This window comes from Heterodontus francisci, chromosome 9, assembly GCF_036365525.1.
Source record: "Heterodontus francisci isolate sHetFra1 chromosome 9, sHetFra1.hap1, whole genome shotgun sequence".
Lineage (NCBI taxonomy): Eukaryota > Metazoa > Chordata > Chondrichthyes > Heterodontiformes > Heterodontidae > Heterodontus > Heterodontus francisci.
Window position 1 is genome coordinate 32,343,883 of NC_090379.1, and position 13,160 is coordinate 32,357,042.

Genomic DNA, 13,160 nt, shown 5'->3' on the forward strand with positions numbered 1-13,160 from the left:
ATTGCCTTGAATGCCTATCCACCACGTTCATTAATTTCACCTGAAGACTTTGAGTGGCATCTGACTATACGACTCTGGGACACCTCAGCGAACTGGAAATAACCCACCAGGACTTACAACTCAGTTATTTTACTATTCCTAAGAAACAGCTCTAACTTAAAGCATCATATTAAAACAGGTTAACTGTCGGGTTTGGAATGTATGTGTGTGCATGAGGGTTTGGAAGAATAAGAAGTTATAAAATCTGTTCATACACATAGGTTTATCTCTATCATTTAAAATTGGTTTATTAATAATTAGTTAATTTGTTGTTGTTTAAAGAAACCTGGTTTAGTGTACTTTAATCTGGGGAATAAATACAGTGTTTAATTTGGCTAATTCCCTGGTAGGTGGGAAACTTTACTAATATGCTGTGACCTGTGGAGTACTGGGACTGAATTAACAGTGCATTACTCCCGCCTTGGTCATAGCAATATATCAATTTGTATTTTAAGTAAAGGCTAAATGTATTGGATACAGATAAATGCAATATAAAGCTGAATCATGAAAACCATGCTGTGTATGATGTTATGTCAACTCTCCAAAGCACCTTTGGTGGCTTCCATTCCTAAGGTACAGCCTTCCAATGGTCAATCGTAGCTATGGCAGTTCGAATCCCAGAAGAAGGATTTGTCCTTTGCAGATCTATACTCACAGGATGTCTCAGTGACCTTCGTTCTAGATTCAGCCGTGACTTGGGGTTGCTCAGTTCAAGCACTTCCCAAATGCAATTACTAACTGTAGTTTGTCAACAGATGTGATGTTAGGTACTGTTTATCCCTACCAGAAAAGTGACCTAAGTGCTTTGTGTTCAGCCATAAAATGACTCCCTAATAAAGCAGAACTAGATTTCCTATAAGGCACAGCCCGATTGAGCAAAGGTAAAGATGCTGAGATTTAGCAGCTTGAGTCATAGTAAGAAGGATTTGCTAAGATTTAAAGAAATTAGGAACAAGATCCAACCTGTTGATATTTTTGCATAAACGTATTGCCTTGCAGAAACTGATTAACATAAATTTACAAATTCCGGTCAAATATTTTGAAAAATCCTATATGCTGGTGGACTAAAACATCCATAGAGCCAATATAAAAGGGGAAACCACAGATTCAATTTCCTCAAATCAAATGACAACTTCGAAATCATTAAGTGGTACTCTCTAATGGCACCATCAATCACACTCAGTTAAAACTTTTTGTAAATTGAGAAACTGAGATGAAGAGACAAGACATGCCATCTCTCAGATTATAGAAGGGTGAAGCTATTGTGTAGAGGGGTCTGAGTGTAAAATATTTTAATGTGTTGCACTATGATGTTATTTGTAATTCTTAAAATGTTGGAAACTTATTAATGTGATCTTTATCAAATCTATTTCACTAAAGTAGCACGAATATGGCTGAATCTTTATATATTACTGGGATTGAAAAGTATAGGAGAGGAGACATACTAAATCAAGAAGTAATGAAGCAAGCAAGTAGATTATGGGAGAGAGAGAAGAATGAGGGACTTCAAAGTTTGGGTAGAAAGAGCTGGAAAGTTCAAAGGAGCATAACTATGATAGATGAAACAGAGATTAGAGGCTAAAGACAATCTACACCAGCAGATAATAGTTAAATGAGTATTTCTTAATGTTCGATAAATTAATGTGCTTACCTACTGATGTATATGGAGGCACAGTGCAGTAATACTGATAGGTTTTACCAAAATTGGTGCACATTGCAATATGTGAATCCTCTTTGCAGCTTATTATGGCAGTGCATTGAAAGGAACGTGCATGTAACTTGAAAATACTGTAGAAAAATGGAACACTTGCATGAAAGAATTTCTCTTTTTAATTTCTCTGTTGCTACCCTCTACATGAATATATTAAAGATAGTAGACTTACTGGATGCAAAAGAACCACAGGTAACTGAAAAGTTTAGAAACAGTAACTGTTGCACTAACAGACCAACCATTCATTCACGCTTCTGTTATCAGTAGAATCTATTTTGCTCCAAAAGAAATTTTGAGTTTGATGAATTTTCATTAGAATTAACATTTTTCCCTCTGCAATACAATGGTTTGTCTTTTCACTTTAAAAGTAGATGTTCGTGTTAGGTTCTCATTTTTATTGTCACCAATATATATCACATTAATCAGCATAAACAAAGCAATTATTTTTGTTTACTTAAGGTGAAAAATTAGAAATTCTAACTACTGATTGGATAACTTAACAGACTGCCAAATCAATAAAGGCGATAATTATTTGAATTTTCAGAGTTCCTATCTGGGTGATAACTGAATATGCTTTGTTACGATCAGGTGAGGAGGGGCTGAATGGTTCCCCTATTTTCCCTGTCCTTGTTTGACTGCAACAGGTTTACTTTTTTGAAAAGGATATATTTGCCAATTCAGTGTTTACCACTGTAATCATAAAAAGAACCAATCAGATGGGTTTTCTTGAGTTTAACAAAGAAAGGAGTTAGCTTTATTGTACTTAAACTGATCTAATTAAAATAATAAAATACACTCTGACTTTCACACACACTCATAGACACACACACTCGAAGTTCACACACGCACACAAATAGGTTATAGAGTGGGAAAAGATAGATTGGTCAAATTTGAGTCCGGAGAAAAAGAAGGGGTATACAGTCTGTAGAGATTGGTGACTTGACTGGTTTCAGGCTGAATTTGGTGGTCGTGCGACATTCCTTTGGTGGTCCTGAGGCTTCCGATTTGAAGATGTGAATGGCTGATTTGGTGGTTTTCCTGAGCACAGTAGTATGGCTGATTTCCATCAAGGAGTCTCTGTCTGCAGCAGGGGCATCCCCGGGTGGTCACAGTCAGCAAACAGGGTTTGAAGCTTGCAAGATTGGTTGGAGAGAGAGAAAGGAAGCAGGGACCCCACTGGGGTTTTCCGTCCTCAGTGTCTAGCTGCTTGTCTCCTTACTGAAGAGAAAATAGAAGCTTAAGCACACAAAGGGTGGGCCTGTCACATGACTCACACCCAGTGATTCAAGCAAAGTCATTACTAGTGTAGTCCCTTTGCAACTCAATTAGTCCATGTCTAGGAATCCCCTTCTCACAGCTAGGGTTCCATTGTCCAAGTGATTAGGTTGAGTGGTTCATCTCGACCAGTTGAATACCTAAGGTACCTTGATACCTCGCTAATGGGAACAGGATAAGTGGTTCACTCCTATTCTGCAGGTCATTGTCCTTGATGGGTCTGTGTGGACGTATTGACTCCATCTCAATGTATTGGAATGTGGAAGGTCTTCTTATTTTTTGGCCTTCTTGTCTCAAGAGACAATGGGTAAGCACCTGGAGGTGGTCAGTGGTTTGTGAAGCAGCGCCTGGAGTGGCTATAAAGGCCAATTCTAGAGTGACAGACTCTTCCACAGGTGCTGCAGATAAAATTGGTTGTCGGGGCTGTTACACAATTGCCTCTCCCCTTGCGCTTCTGTCTTTTTTCCTGCCAACTGCTAAGTCTCTTCGACTCGCCACTCTTTAGTCCCGCCTTTATGGCTGCCCGCCAGCTCTGGCGATCACAGGCAACTGACTCCCATGACTTGTGATCAATGTCACAGGACATCATTTCGTGTTTGCAGACATCTTTAAAGCGGAGACATGGATGGCTGGTGGGTCTGATATCAGTGACGAGCTCGCTGTACAATGTGTCCTTGGGGTTCCTGCCATCTTCCATGTGGCTCACATGGCCAAGCCATCTCAAGCGCCACTGGCTCAGTAGGGTGTAATTGCTGGGGATGCTGGCCACCTTGAGGACTTCTGCGTTGGAGATACGGCTCTGCCACCTGATGCCAAGGATTCTCCGGAGGCAGCGAAGATGGAATGAATTGAGACGTCGCTCTTGGCTGACATACATTGTCCAGGCCTCGCTGCCATAGAGCAAGGTACTGAGGACACAGGCCTGATACACTCAGACTTTTGTGTTCCGTGTCAGTGCGCCATTTTCCCACACTCTCTTGGCCAGTCTGGACATAGTAGTGGACGCCTTTCCCATGCACTTGTTGATTTCTGCATCGAGAGACAGGTTACTGATGACAGTTGAGCCTAGGTAGGTGAACTCTTGAACCACTTCCGGAGCGTGGTCACTGGTATTGATGGATGGAGCATTTCTGACATCCTGTCCCATGATGTTCATTTTCTTGAGGCTGATGGTTAGGCCAAATTCGTTGCAGGCAGCCGCAATCCTGTCGGTGAGTCTCTGCAGACACTCTTCAGTGTGGGATGTTAATGCAGCATCGTCAGCAAAGAGGAGTTCCCTGATGAAGACTTTCCGTACTTAGGTCTTCGCTCTTAGGCGGGCAAGGTTGAACAACCTGCCATCTGATCTTGTGTGGAGGAAAATTCCTTCTTCTGAAGACTTGAACGCATGTGAAAGCAGCAGGGAGAAGAAGATCCCAAACAGTGTAGATGCGAGAACACAGCCCTGTTTCACGCCACTCAGAATAGGAAAGGGGTCTGATGAGGCACCGCTATGCTGAATTGTGCTTTCATATTGTCATGGAATGAGGTGATGATACTTAGTAGCTTTGGTGGACATCTGACCTTTGCTAGTAGTCTGAAGAGACCACGTCTGCTGACGAGGTCAAAGGCTTTGGTGAGATCAATGAAAGCAATATAGAGGGGCATCTGTTGTTCACGGCATTTCTCCTGTAGCTGGCGAAGGGAGAACAGTATGTCAACAGTGGATCTCTCTGCTCGAAAGCCACACTGTGCCTCAGGGTAGACACGCTCAGCCAGCTTCTGGAGCCTGTTTAGAACGACTCGAGCGAAGACTTTCCCCACTATGCTGAGCAGGGAGATTCCACGGTAGTTGTTGCAGTCACCGTAGTCACCCTTGTTCTTATAGAGGGTGATGATATTGGCATCGCACATGTCCTGTGGTACTGCTCCCTCGTCCCAGCACAGGCAAAGCAGTTCGTGGAGTGCTGAAAGTATAGCAGGCTTGGCACTCTTGATTATTTCAGGGGTAATGCTGTCCTTCCCAGGGGCTTTTCCACTGGCTAGAGAATCAATGACATCACTGAGTTCTGATTTTGTTAGCTGTTCGTGCAGCTCATCCATAACTGGCAGAGACTGGACTGTATTGAGGGTGGTCTCAGTGACAACATTTTCCCTGGAGTACAGTTCTAGGTAGTGCTCCACCCAGCGGTCCATTTACTTGCGTTGGTCAGGGATTGTGTTCCCTGATTTATGTGGAAGGTACAGTGATGAAAATTGGGGTAGTCATCCTTAATTGCAAGCATCGAGTCACCTTTAATCTCTTTTTTAAATTCAATTCCGGTTTCCAGACGGTGGATTGACAATCATCATTCGACATAAAGCACGTTTTCGTGACAGCTTACCTTCACATAACTCGCCAAAGTGTTCTAGTCTTTCACTATTGCCTTTTCCAGATCTAGACCATTGAGATTAAGACTCTTAAATTAGAGATCTAATTTTTTTTTTGAACACCTTTTTTGATTTCCCATGACAATTGAATGATCCCATTATAGCAGGAACTTATCGCAGTAATTGGAAAATTACCAATGTGCAGTTCTGTATGAAATTTAAGACACTTACTTGATAACATGCAGATTTTAATTGTTCCCCTGCCAATTGAACCAACTGCGAATCTGATTCCAGGTTAGTAAAAGCTACAATGATATTCACATAAGGGAAACTGTCAGGGTATTAAAAGCATTTACCGTAGCCTCACCATATGTACAAACTATGCCTCAATGGACAAAATATTGAAGTTGATACATGTGTGGCTGAGTGAACAACGTCTGCTTTATGCTTTATGACCTCTGACAGGCCTATTTAATATTGAAAGCACTTTATGAAACTTGCGTTTGTTAATATCTTGGCTTCTGTAACCTGTCTTCTGATCAAAATGCAATCCATAAAGAAATAAGACAAGAAAAAGAATGATTGTTACAACGTGAAGCGAATAAACAAATCATGTAACAGCTCATGCTGACATGTTGTTATAACTTCATGAAACTGGATTGTTGCAGGACAAGAGGTGACGGGAAAGTATTGTGCAAAAAGTTTAATATAGTTGCCATTGCACTGAAATGTGCCCCAAATGTGTGGGGAAGTTTTAATTACTTTTTTTTTTGCCAGCTTTATGTTTTCGCCTAAGTACTCCAAATTCCAGTAAATAATATTGTCAGAGATGTTAAAATATAAGTTGGGAATTTTGCACCCTTAACAACTGAAACGTGTTTTGGAGAAATATCAGCAAATGCTAATGATTAGGGGTAACGCAGTCAGAATGTCACAACGTTGGTCAGCTTTGGGGGTTCCCAGTACATTACAGAGCCGGGACTCTCTCAACTCTGCATCAATCACAATTGATGGATTTAATCATCCAACAACATGGCGGATATTAGATAACAAGCAGGAGGAACCCAGTGCGCTGAGTGCCTACATCTGTTTTACTTCAACCTGGGAATATACACAGTGCCAATGCATTTCTGCGCGGCTTGAACGACAGTGCAAGACAAGACAGAGCGTGACCCACAGGGATCCGAGCACTGTTAAATCAGACCTAAAACCATGGGGAGGGGTTTGAGGCTACAGCACAGTCAGTTCAGCCCGCACACAGATATGCCAGCGGAATAAATCCAAGCAGTGGCTGTCAAATACAGGGCAGTGCACAATGGACACGCTACATCGCTCTGAAAAATTGCTGCAGCATGCTGAGCGTAGATTAGATTCAGAGGCGAGCTGGGGCGAAATTCTTTGCATATGCAGATCCAACATGATGCTACTCACTTGGAGGATGTGCCAGGGTGCAGTGGAGTGATGTGAGAAAACGCTTGCAGCAGCTCTCGGGACTCTTCGCTCGCACAGTTACAAACTGATACTCTGGCTCTGAACATTTTCTGCGACGGTGCTCAGCGCCTTGCCAAAGATTAATAAGGGGCGGGGGGGGGGGGGGGGTGGGAAGGGGTGCAATTTGATTTTTTCCAACGTCGCTGTTTTTCACCCCTTCCACCTGTCTTTCAAAAGGACCGACGGCAAGGTGATTTGGCGCAAGTGGGAGCGTTCACTCACATCCCAAGCGACCTGAGGTGGCTGCATGGCCGTTTGTGTTGCTCTCCCTCTAAACTGTGGCCAAGCGTGTAGAGACAAGTCGAAGACGGACTGACTCCAAATAAAATGCCTTCAGAGTCTCTCGAGTGCTCACGGTACATCGCCTGTTGCAGCAACTGCCTGAACGAGTGCGTTATGTGATCTTTCTTATCAGTTAAAACTGCCGTTTGGGAGAAGATTTTTTTTTCCTTTAAGCTTTGCTAACTTTTTCTGGCTCGCTGAATATATATTTTCAGGCAGCACTTTTGTGTTGCGGCCATTGCGATATTAAGTCAGATCTGGCCTCTCAGTATAAAACAGAAGAGCCAAGTTGTCTCAAACAAGGAACGGAAATCTCTCTCAGTTTAAGCGCGATCCGCAAGTGTGTGAAGAGAGGCTGGAGCTGCCTCATGTCTCGGGGAACAAGTCAACAAGGACAATTTAGCTGTGAGGAGACGGAAAGTCTTTCTGGAACATTCTAACCCTCCCCAAGCAAAAAAAGTTTGTGGGAGCAGTTCAAATTTGAAGCCGATTTGCTGTCTTTTGGTGCGGTAATCCCGCCCCAATTTAACGTGTTGCGACTTGGTGTTTTAATCGCGCAGGAGGAATGCTGACCGCTGACCTGTCATTTACTCTCTACCCCTGGATTCGCTGCCTTGTCACCTCGCTGGTATTTTTCTTTCAGGTGAGTGCAGGAGTGAGCAGGTAACACTTATAATGTGGATCATATTTGTTATCTTCTCCCCGAACAACCCGCCCCCCGCGTCTGCTGGTTGTTTAATGCAAGTTTGTTTTACTTTGCCAGCTTTCTCAGGGCGAACTCCAGAAATCAGGCGGGAGATCGGTTTTTGAGACGGTGACTGACAGCTGCCATGAGATCTGCTCGTGTCGACCTCCCCCGTTACCCCCGCCACCGCCGCCCCCTCCACCGCCCAGGCAATTGGTGTCTTCAAGTAAGTGGAAAACATGCCCTTAGAATACAACTCAGTCCCTTTAGTTTGTGTGTGTGTGAGAGAGAAATAAAAAGCCCACGCAAGTGATGAACACGTCTGGACTGGGAAGAGTGAGTGGACTAGGGCCGACCCTCCTTCCTACTGAGCTCCTCTAACTTAAAGTCAGGAGTTGAAATTCACCCTGAGGTTAGGAGATGACCGTGATCTCATCCCCTACAATCTGCAACATCACCACCTGCAAGTTCCCCTCCAAGCCACACAGCATCCTGACTTGGAACTATATTGCCGTTCCTTCACTGTCACTGGGTCAAAATCCTGGAATTCCAATCCTAACAGCACTGTGTGGGTGTACCTTCCCCAAATGGACTGCAGCAGGTTCAAGAAGGCAGCTCACCACCCCCTTCTCAAGGGCAATTAGGGATGGGAAATAAATGCTGGCCTAGCCAGTGACACCCACATCCCGTGAATGAATAAATTTTGTGCCAGGTATGACTCCAGCAGTGGAGAATTTTCCCCCTGATTCCCATTGACTTCAGTTTTGCCAGATCTTGATGCTACATTCAGTCAAATGCTGCCTTGATGTCAAGGGGATGAACGTTACAAGGATAGGTATTTTGGAAATGAACTGAAGCAATAATCTTCATGGCCAGTTTCTTTTTTTTTGTTAAAGATCGTATTCATTGCACTGCTGGTGGGTGAAATGCTTGTGCTATGCATAGTAGTAAACTATCTACTTGCTAGAATCTAATCTGTATAACAAAACTGTTTCATATATTGAAACGTAACCTTGTTTTAGGCACCTTTGGACGAGTCTGTCTTTGCTTGGCTGTTGTGGGCGTTTCTGCTGACAACATGGTTCACTTCCACTCACCAGCAACAGTGACCAAACAAGCTCAGCTTTTACGTAAAGTTTTGCAGCGCTGGGAGATTAAAATTAATTGCTGTGCCGAAAATTGCTTCCAACACAATTTGAGAACGAAAATCTGGAAAATTTGTGATGTTTTGAGATCTTTGAGCTGTTTTGGAAATTTAAGGACTTGAATCACCTGTGATTTTAACTAACTGATTTGTAAGGATGAAATTTTAAGTTACAATGTTTGCAATTTTTTTGTGAAAGATCCAGATTCTGTTTCTATTTTTTCAGAAGATTTGCAGGTCCTGAATAGTGTTAAAAGCAGGGTAACCATTCCACAAAATTAGAGATTTGCACTGATTTTAACATCCAGCTGGACAGAGGTAAAAGCTTAGAAAGGACTGTTAAAATTGAAGATCACAATCCCTACCAAAAAGTGCTATAAACATCTGTTTATTATAACCCAAATACTCATTGTTCAGGATTCCATTTCTCCTCTGTTTATTCTGCTGGGTTACATGGAATTTCACTGTAAACTATTGCAAAATAGGTTTAAAGCAGTTGAGAAAAGTACAGCTGCAACACTGGCATCTACCCAGCAATGTGGAAAATTGCCCAGATATGTCCTGTACACAAAAAGCAGGACAATTCCAACCCAGCCAAGTACCGCCCCATCAGTCTACTCTCAAACATCATTAAAGTGCTGGAAGGTGTCGTCAGCAGTGCTATCAAGTGGCACTGGCTTAGCAATAACCCTGCTCGGTGACGCTCAATTTGAGTTCCGCCAGAGCCACTCAGCTCCTGACCTCATTACAGTCTTGGTTCAAACATGGACAAAGAGCTGAACTCAAGAGGCGAGGGGAGTGTGACTGCCCTTGACATCAAGGCAGCATTTGACCGAGTATGGCATCAAGGAGCCCTAGCAAAACTGGAGTCAATGGGAATCAGGGGAAAAACTCCCTACTGGCTGGAGTTGTACCTAGCATAAAGGAAATTGGCTATAGTTGTTGGTGGTGAAACATCTCAGCTCCAGGACATCACTGCAGGAGTTCCTCAGGGTAGTGTCCTAGGCCCAACCATCTTCAGCTGCTTCATCAATGACCTTCCTTCAATCATAGGGTCAGAAGTGGGGATGTTCGCTGATGATTGCACAATGTTCAGCACCATTCGTGACTCCTCAGATACTGAAGCAGTCCCTGTAAAAATGCAGCCAGACCTGGACAATATCCAGGCTTGGGCTGATCAGTGGCAAGTAACATTTGTGCCACACAAGTGCCAGGCAATGAACCAACAAGAGAGAGAGAATTTGACCATCTCCCCTTGACATTCAATGGCATTACAATCACTGAATCCCCCACTATCAATATCCTGGGGGTTACCATTGACCAGAGAGTGAACTGGAGTAGGTATATAAATACTGGGGCTACAAGACCAGGTCAGAGGCTAGGAATCTTACAGCGAGTAGCTCACCTTCTGACTCCCCAAAGCTTGTCCACCATCTACAACGCACAAGTCAGGAGTGTGATGGAATACTTTCCACTTGGCCTAGATGGGTGCAGCTCCAACAACACTCAAGAAGCTTGACACCATCCAGGACAAAGCAGCCCACCTGATTGGCACATCATCCACAAACATTCACTCCCTCCACCACCGATGCACAGTGGCAGCAGTGTGAACTATCTACATGATGCACTGCAGCAATGCACCAAGGCTCCTTCGACAACACCTTCCAAACCTGCGATCTCTACTACCGAGAAGGACAAGTGCAGCAGATGCATGGGACCATCACCACCTGCAAGTTCCCCTCCAAGCCACACAGCATCCTGACTTGGAACTATATTGCCGTTCCTTCACTGTCACTGGGTCAAAATCCTGGAATTCCAATCCTAACAGCACTGTGTGGGTGTACCTTCCCCAAATGGACTGCAGCAGGTTCAAGAAGGCAGCTCACCACCCCCTTCTCAAGGGCAATTAGGGATGGGAAATAAATGCTGGCCTAGCCAGTGACACCCACATCCCGTGAATGAATAAATTTTGTGCCAGGTATGACTCCAGCAGTGGAGAATTTTCCCCCTGATTCCCATTGACTTCAGTTTTGCCAGATCTTGATGCTACATTCAGTCAAATGCTGCCTTGATGTCAAGGGGATGAACGTTACAAGGATAGGTATTTTGGAAATGAACTGAAGCAATAATCTTCATGGCCAGTTTCTTTTTTTTTGTTAAAGATCGTATTCATTGCACTGCTGGTGGGTGAAATGCTTGTGCTATGCATAGTAGTAAACTATCTACTTGCTAGAATCTAATCTGTATAACAAAACTGTTTCATATATTGAAACGTAACCTTGTTTTTTTTTACTATAAATCACTACTGTGTATTAACATTTCGATGAATGTTCCATTTCAGAGCAATGTATTTGAATGGCCTCAACAGGCTAAATTTGTTTACCAAAAGCTTTTCGAAGGAAATCTTTGTGACTGGACATAATTACTGAACCTTTGAAACAAATTAGATCTTTGTTTAGAATAGTTTTGTCATGTGTAAGTCGAAGGAAAAGAACACACTTTTAATTTGTAATGTAACTTTTTTTTCCCTCAGTAGGTCCAATCCAACAACATTTAGCTCATGGGTTGAAATTCTAACTACCTCAACTATTCAGGGAAACATATAGTGGCAAGTAATTTGCCCAATTAACTCAGTAGAAAATAACTATATGCTGCAAGTATGTTTGAATTAGTCGCTACTTTCTCCTGCAGTACTAATTTCATTCTTCTCTGTCAAACTATCTATTTCTCCCTTACAAAATTATATCTCCGTTATCATTATTCTTATAGCTTAAATTTACAATCACATAAAATATTTTATCGTAAGTGTGACTTTGTCTTATTACTTACAAGACAAACTCACTTGGAAATTCTTTCTTTTGGGCCTCCTTATCTCGAGAGACAATGGATACGCGCCTGGAGGTGGTCAGTGGTTTGTGAAGCAGCGCCTGGAGTGGCTATAAAGGCCAATTCTGGAGTGACAGGCTCTTCCACAGGTGCTGCAGAGAAATTTGTTTGTTGGGGCTGTTTCACAGTTGGCTCTCCCCTTGCGCCTCTGTCTTTTTTCCTGCCAACTACTAAGTCTCTTCGACTCGCCACAATTTAGCCCTGTCTTTATGGCTGCCCGCCAGCTCTGGCGACTGCTGGCAACTGACTCCCACGACTTGTGATCAATGTCACACGATTTCATGTCGCGTTTGCAGACGTCTTTATAACGGAGACATGGACGGCCGGTGGGTCTGATACCAGTGGCGAGCTCGCTGTACAATGTGTCTTTGGGGATCCTGCCATCTTCCATGCGGCTCACATGGCCAAGCCATCTCAAGCGCCGCTGACTCAGTAGTGTGTATAAGCTGGGGGTGTTGGCCGCTTCAAGGACTTCTGTGTTGGAGATATAGTCCTGCCACCTGATGCCAAGTATTCTCCGAAGGCAGCGAAGATGGAATGAATTGAGACGTCGCTCTTGGCTGGCATACGTTGTCCAGGCCTCGCTGCCGTAGAGCAAGGTACTGAGGACACAGGCCTGATACACTCGGACTTTTGTGTTCCGTGTCAGTGCGCCATTTTCCCACACTCTCTTGGCCAGTCTGGACATAGCAGTGGAAGCCTTACCCATGCGCTTGTTGATTTCTGCATCTAGAGACAGGTTACTGGTGATAGTTGAGCCTAGGTAGGTGAACTCTTGAACCACTTCCAGAGCGTGGTCGCCAATATTGATGGATGGAGCATTTCTGACATCCTGCCCCATGATGTTCGTTTTCTTGAGGCTGATGGTTAGGCCAAATTCATTGCAGGCAGACGCAAACCTGTCGATGAGACTCTGCAGGCATTCTTCAGTGTGAGATGTTAAAGCAGCATCGTCAGCAAAGAGGAGTTCTCTGATGAGGACTTTCCGTACTTTGGACTTCGCTCTTAGACGGGCAAGGTTGAACAACCTGCCCCCTGATCTTGTGTGGAGGAAAATTCCTTCTTCAGAGGATTTGAACGCATGTGAAAGCAGCAGGGAGAAGAAAATCCCAAAAAGTGTGGGTGCGAGAACACAGCCCTGTTTCACACCACTCAGGATAGGAAAGGGCTCTGATGAGGAGCCACCATGTTGAATTGTGCCTTTCATATTGTCATGGAATGAGGTGATGATACTTAGTAGCTTTGGTGGACATCCGATCTTTTCTAGTAGTCTGAAGAGACCACGTCTGCTGACGAGG

At 43.7% G+C, this 13,160-nt stretch overlaps 1 protein-coding gene across 1 annotated transcript in view; it reads left to right on the forward strand.

Moving 5' to 3' along the window:
• Positions 1-7,455: 7,455 nt before the first annotated feature.
• prima1 (proline rich membrane anchor 1) overlaps positions 7,456-13,160 on the forward strand; it is a 92,876-nt gene continuing 87,171 nt past the window's right edge. The window contains exons 1-2 of the mRNA XM_068038268.1: positions 7,456-7,790; positions 7,911-8,058. Of these exons, the coding sequence (XP_067894369.1) occupies positions 7,713-7,790; positions 7,911-8,058 (226 nt within the window). The 5' untranslated portion in view covers positions 7,456-7,712. The remainder of the gene's footprint in view (positions 7,791-7,910; positions 8,059-13,160) is intronic.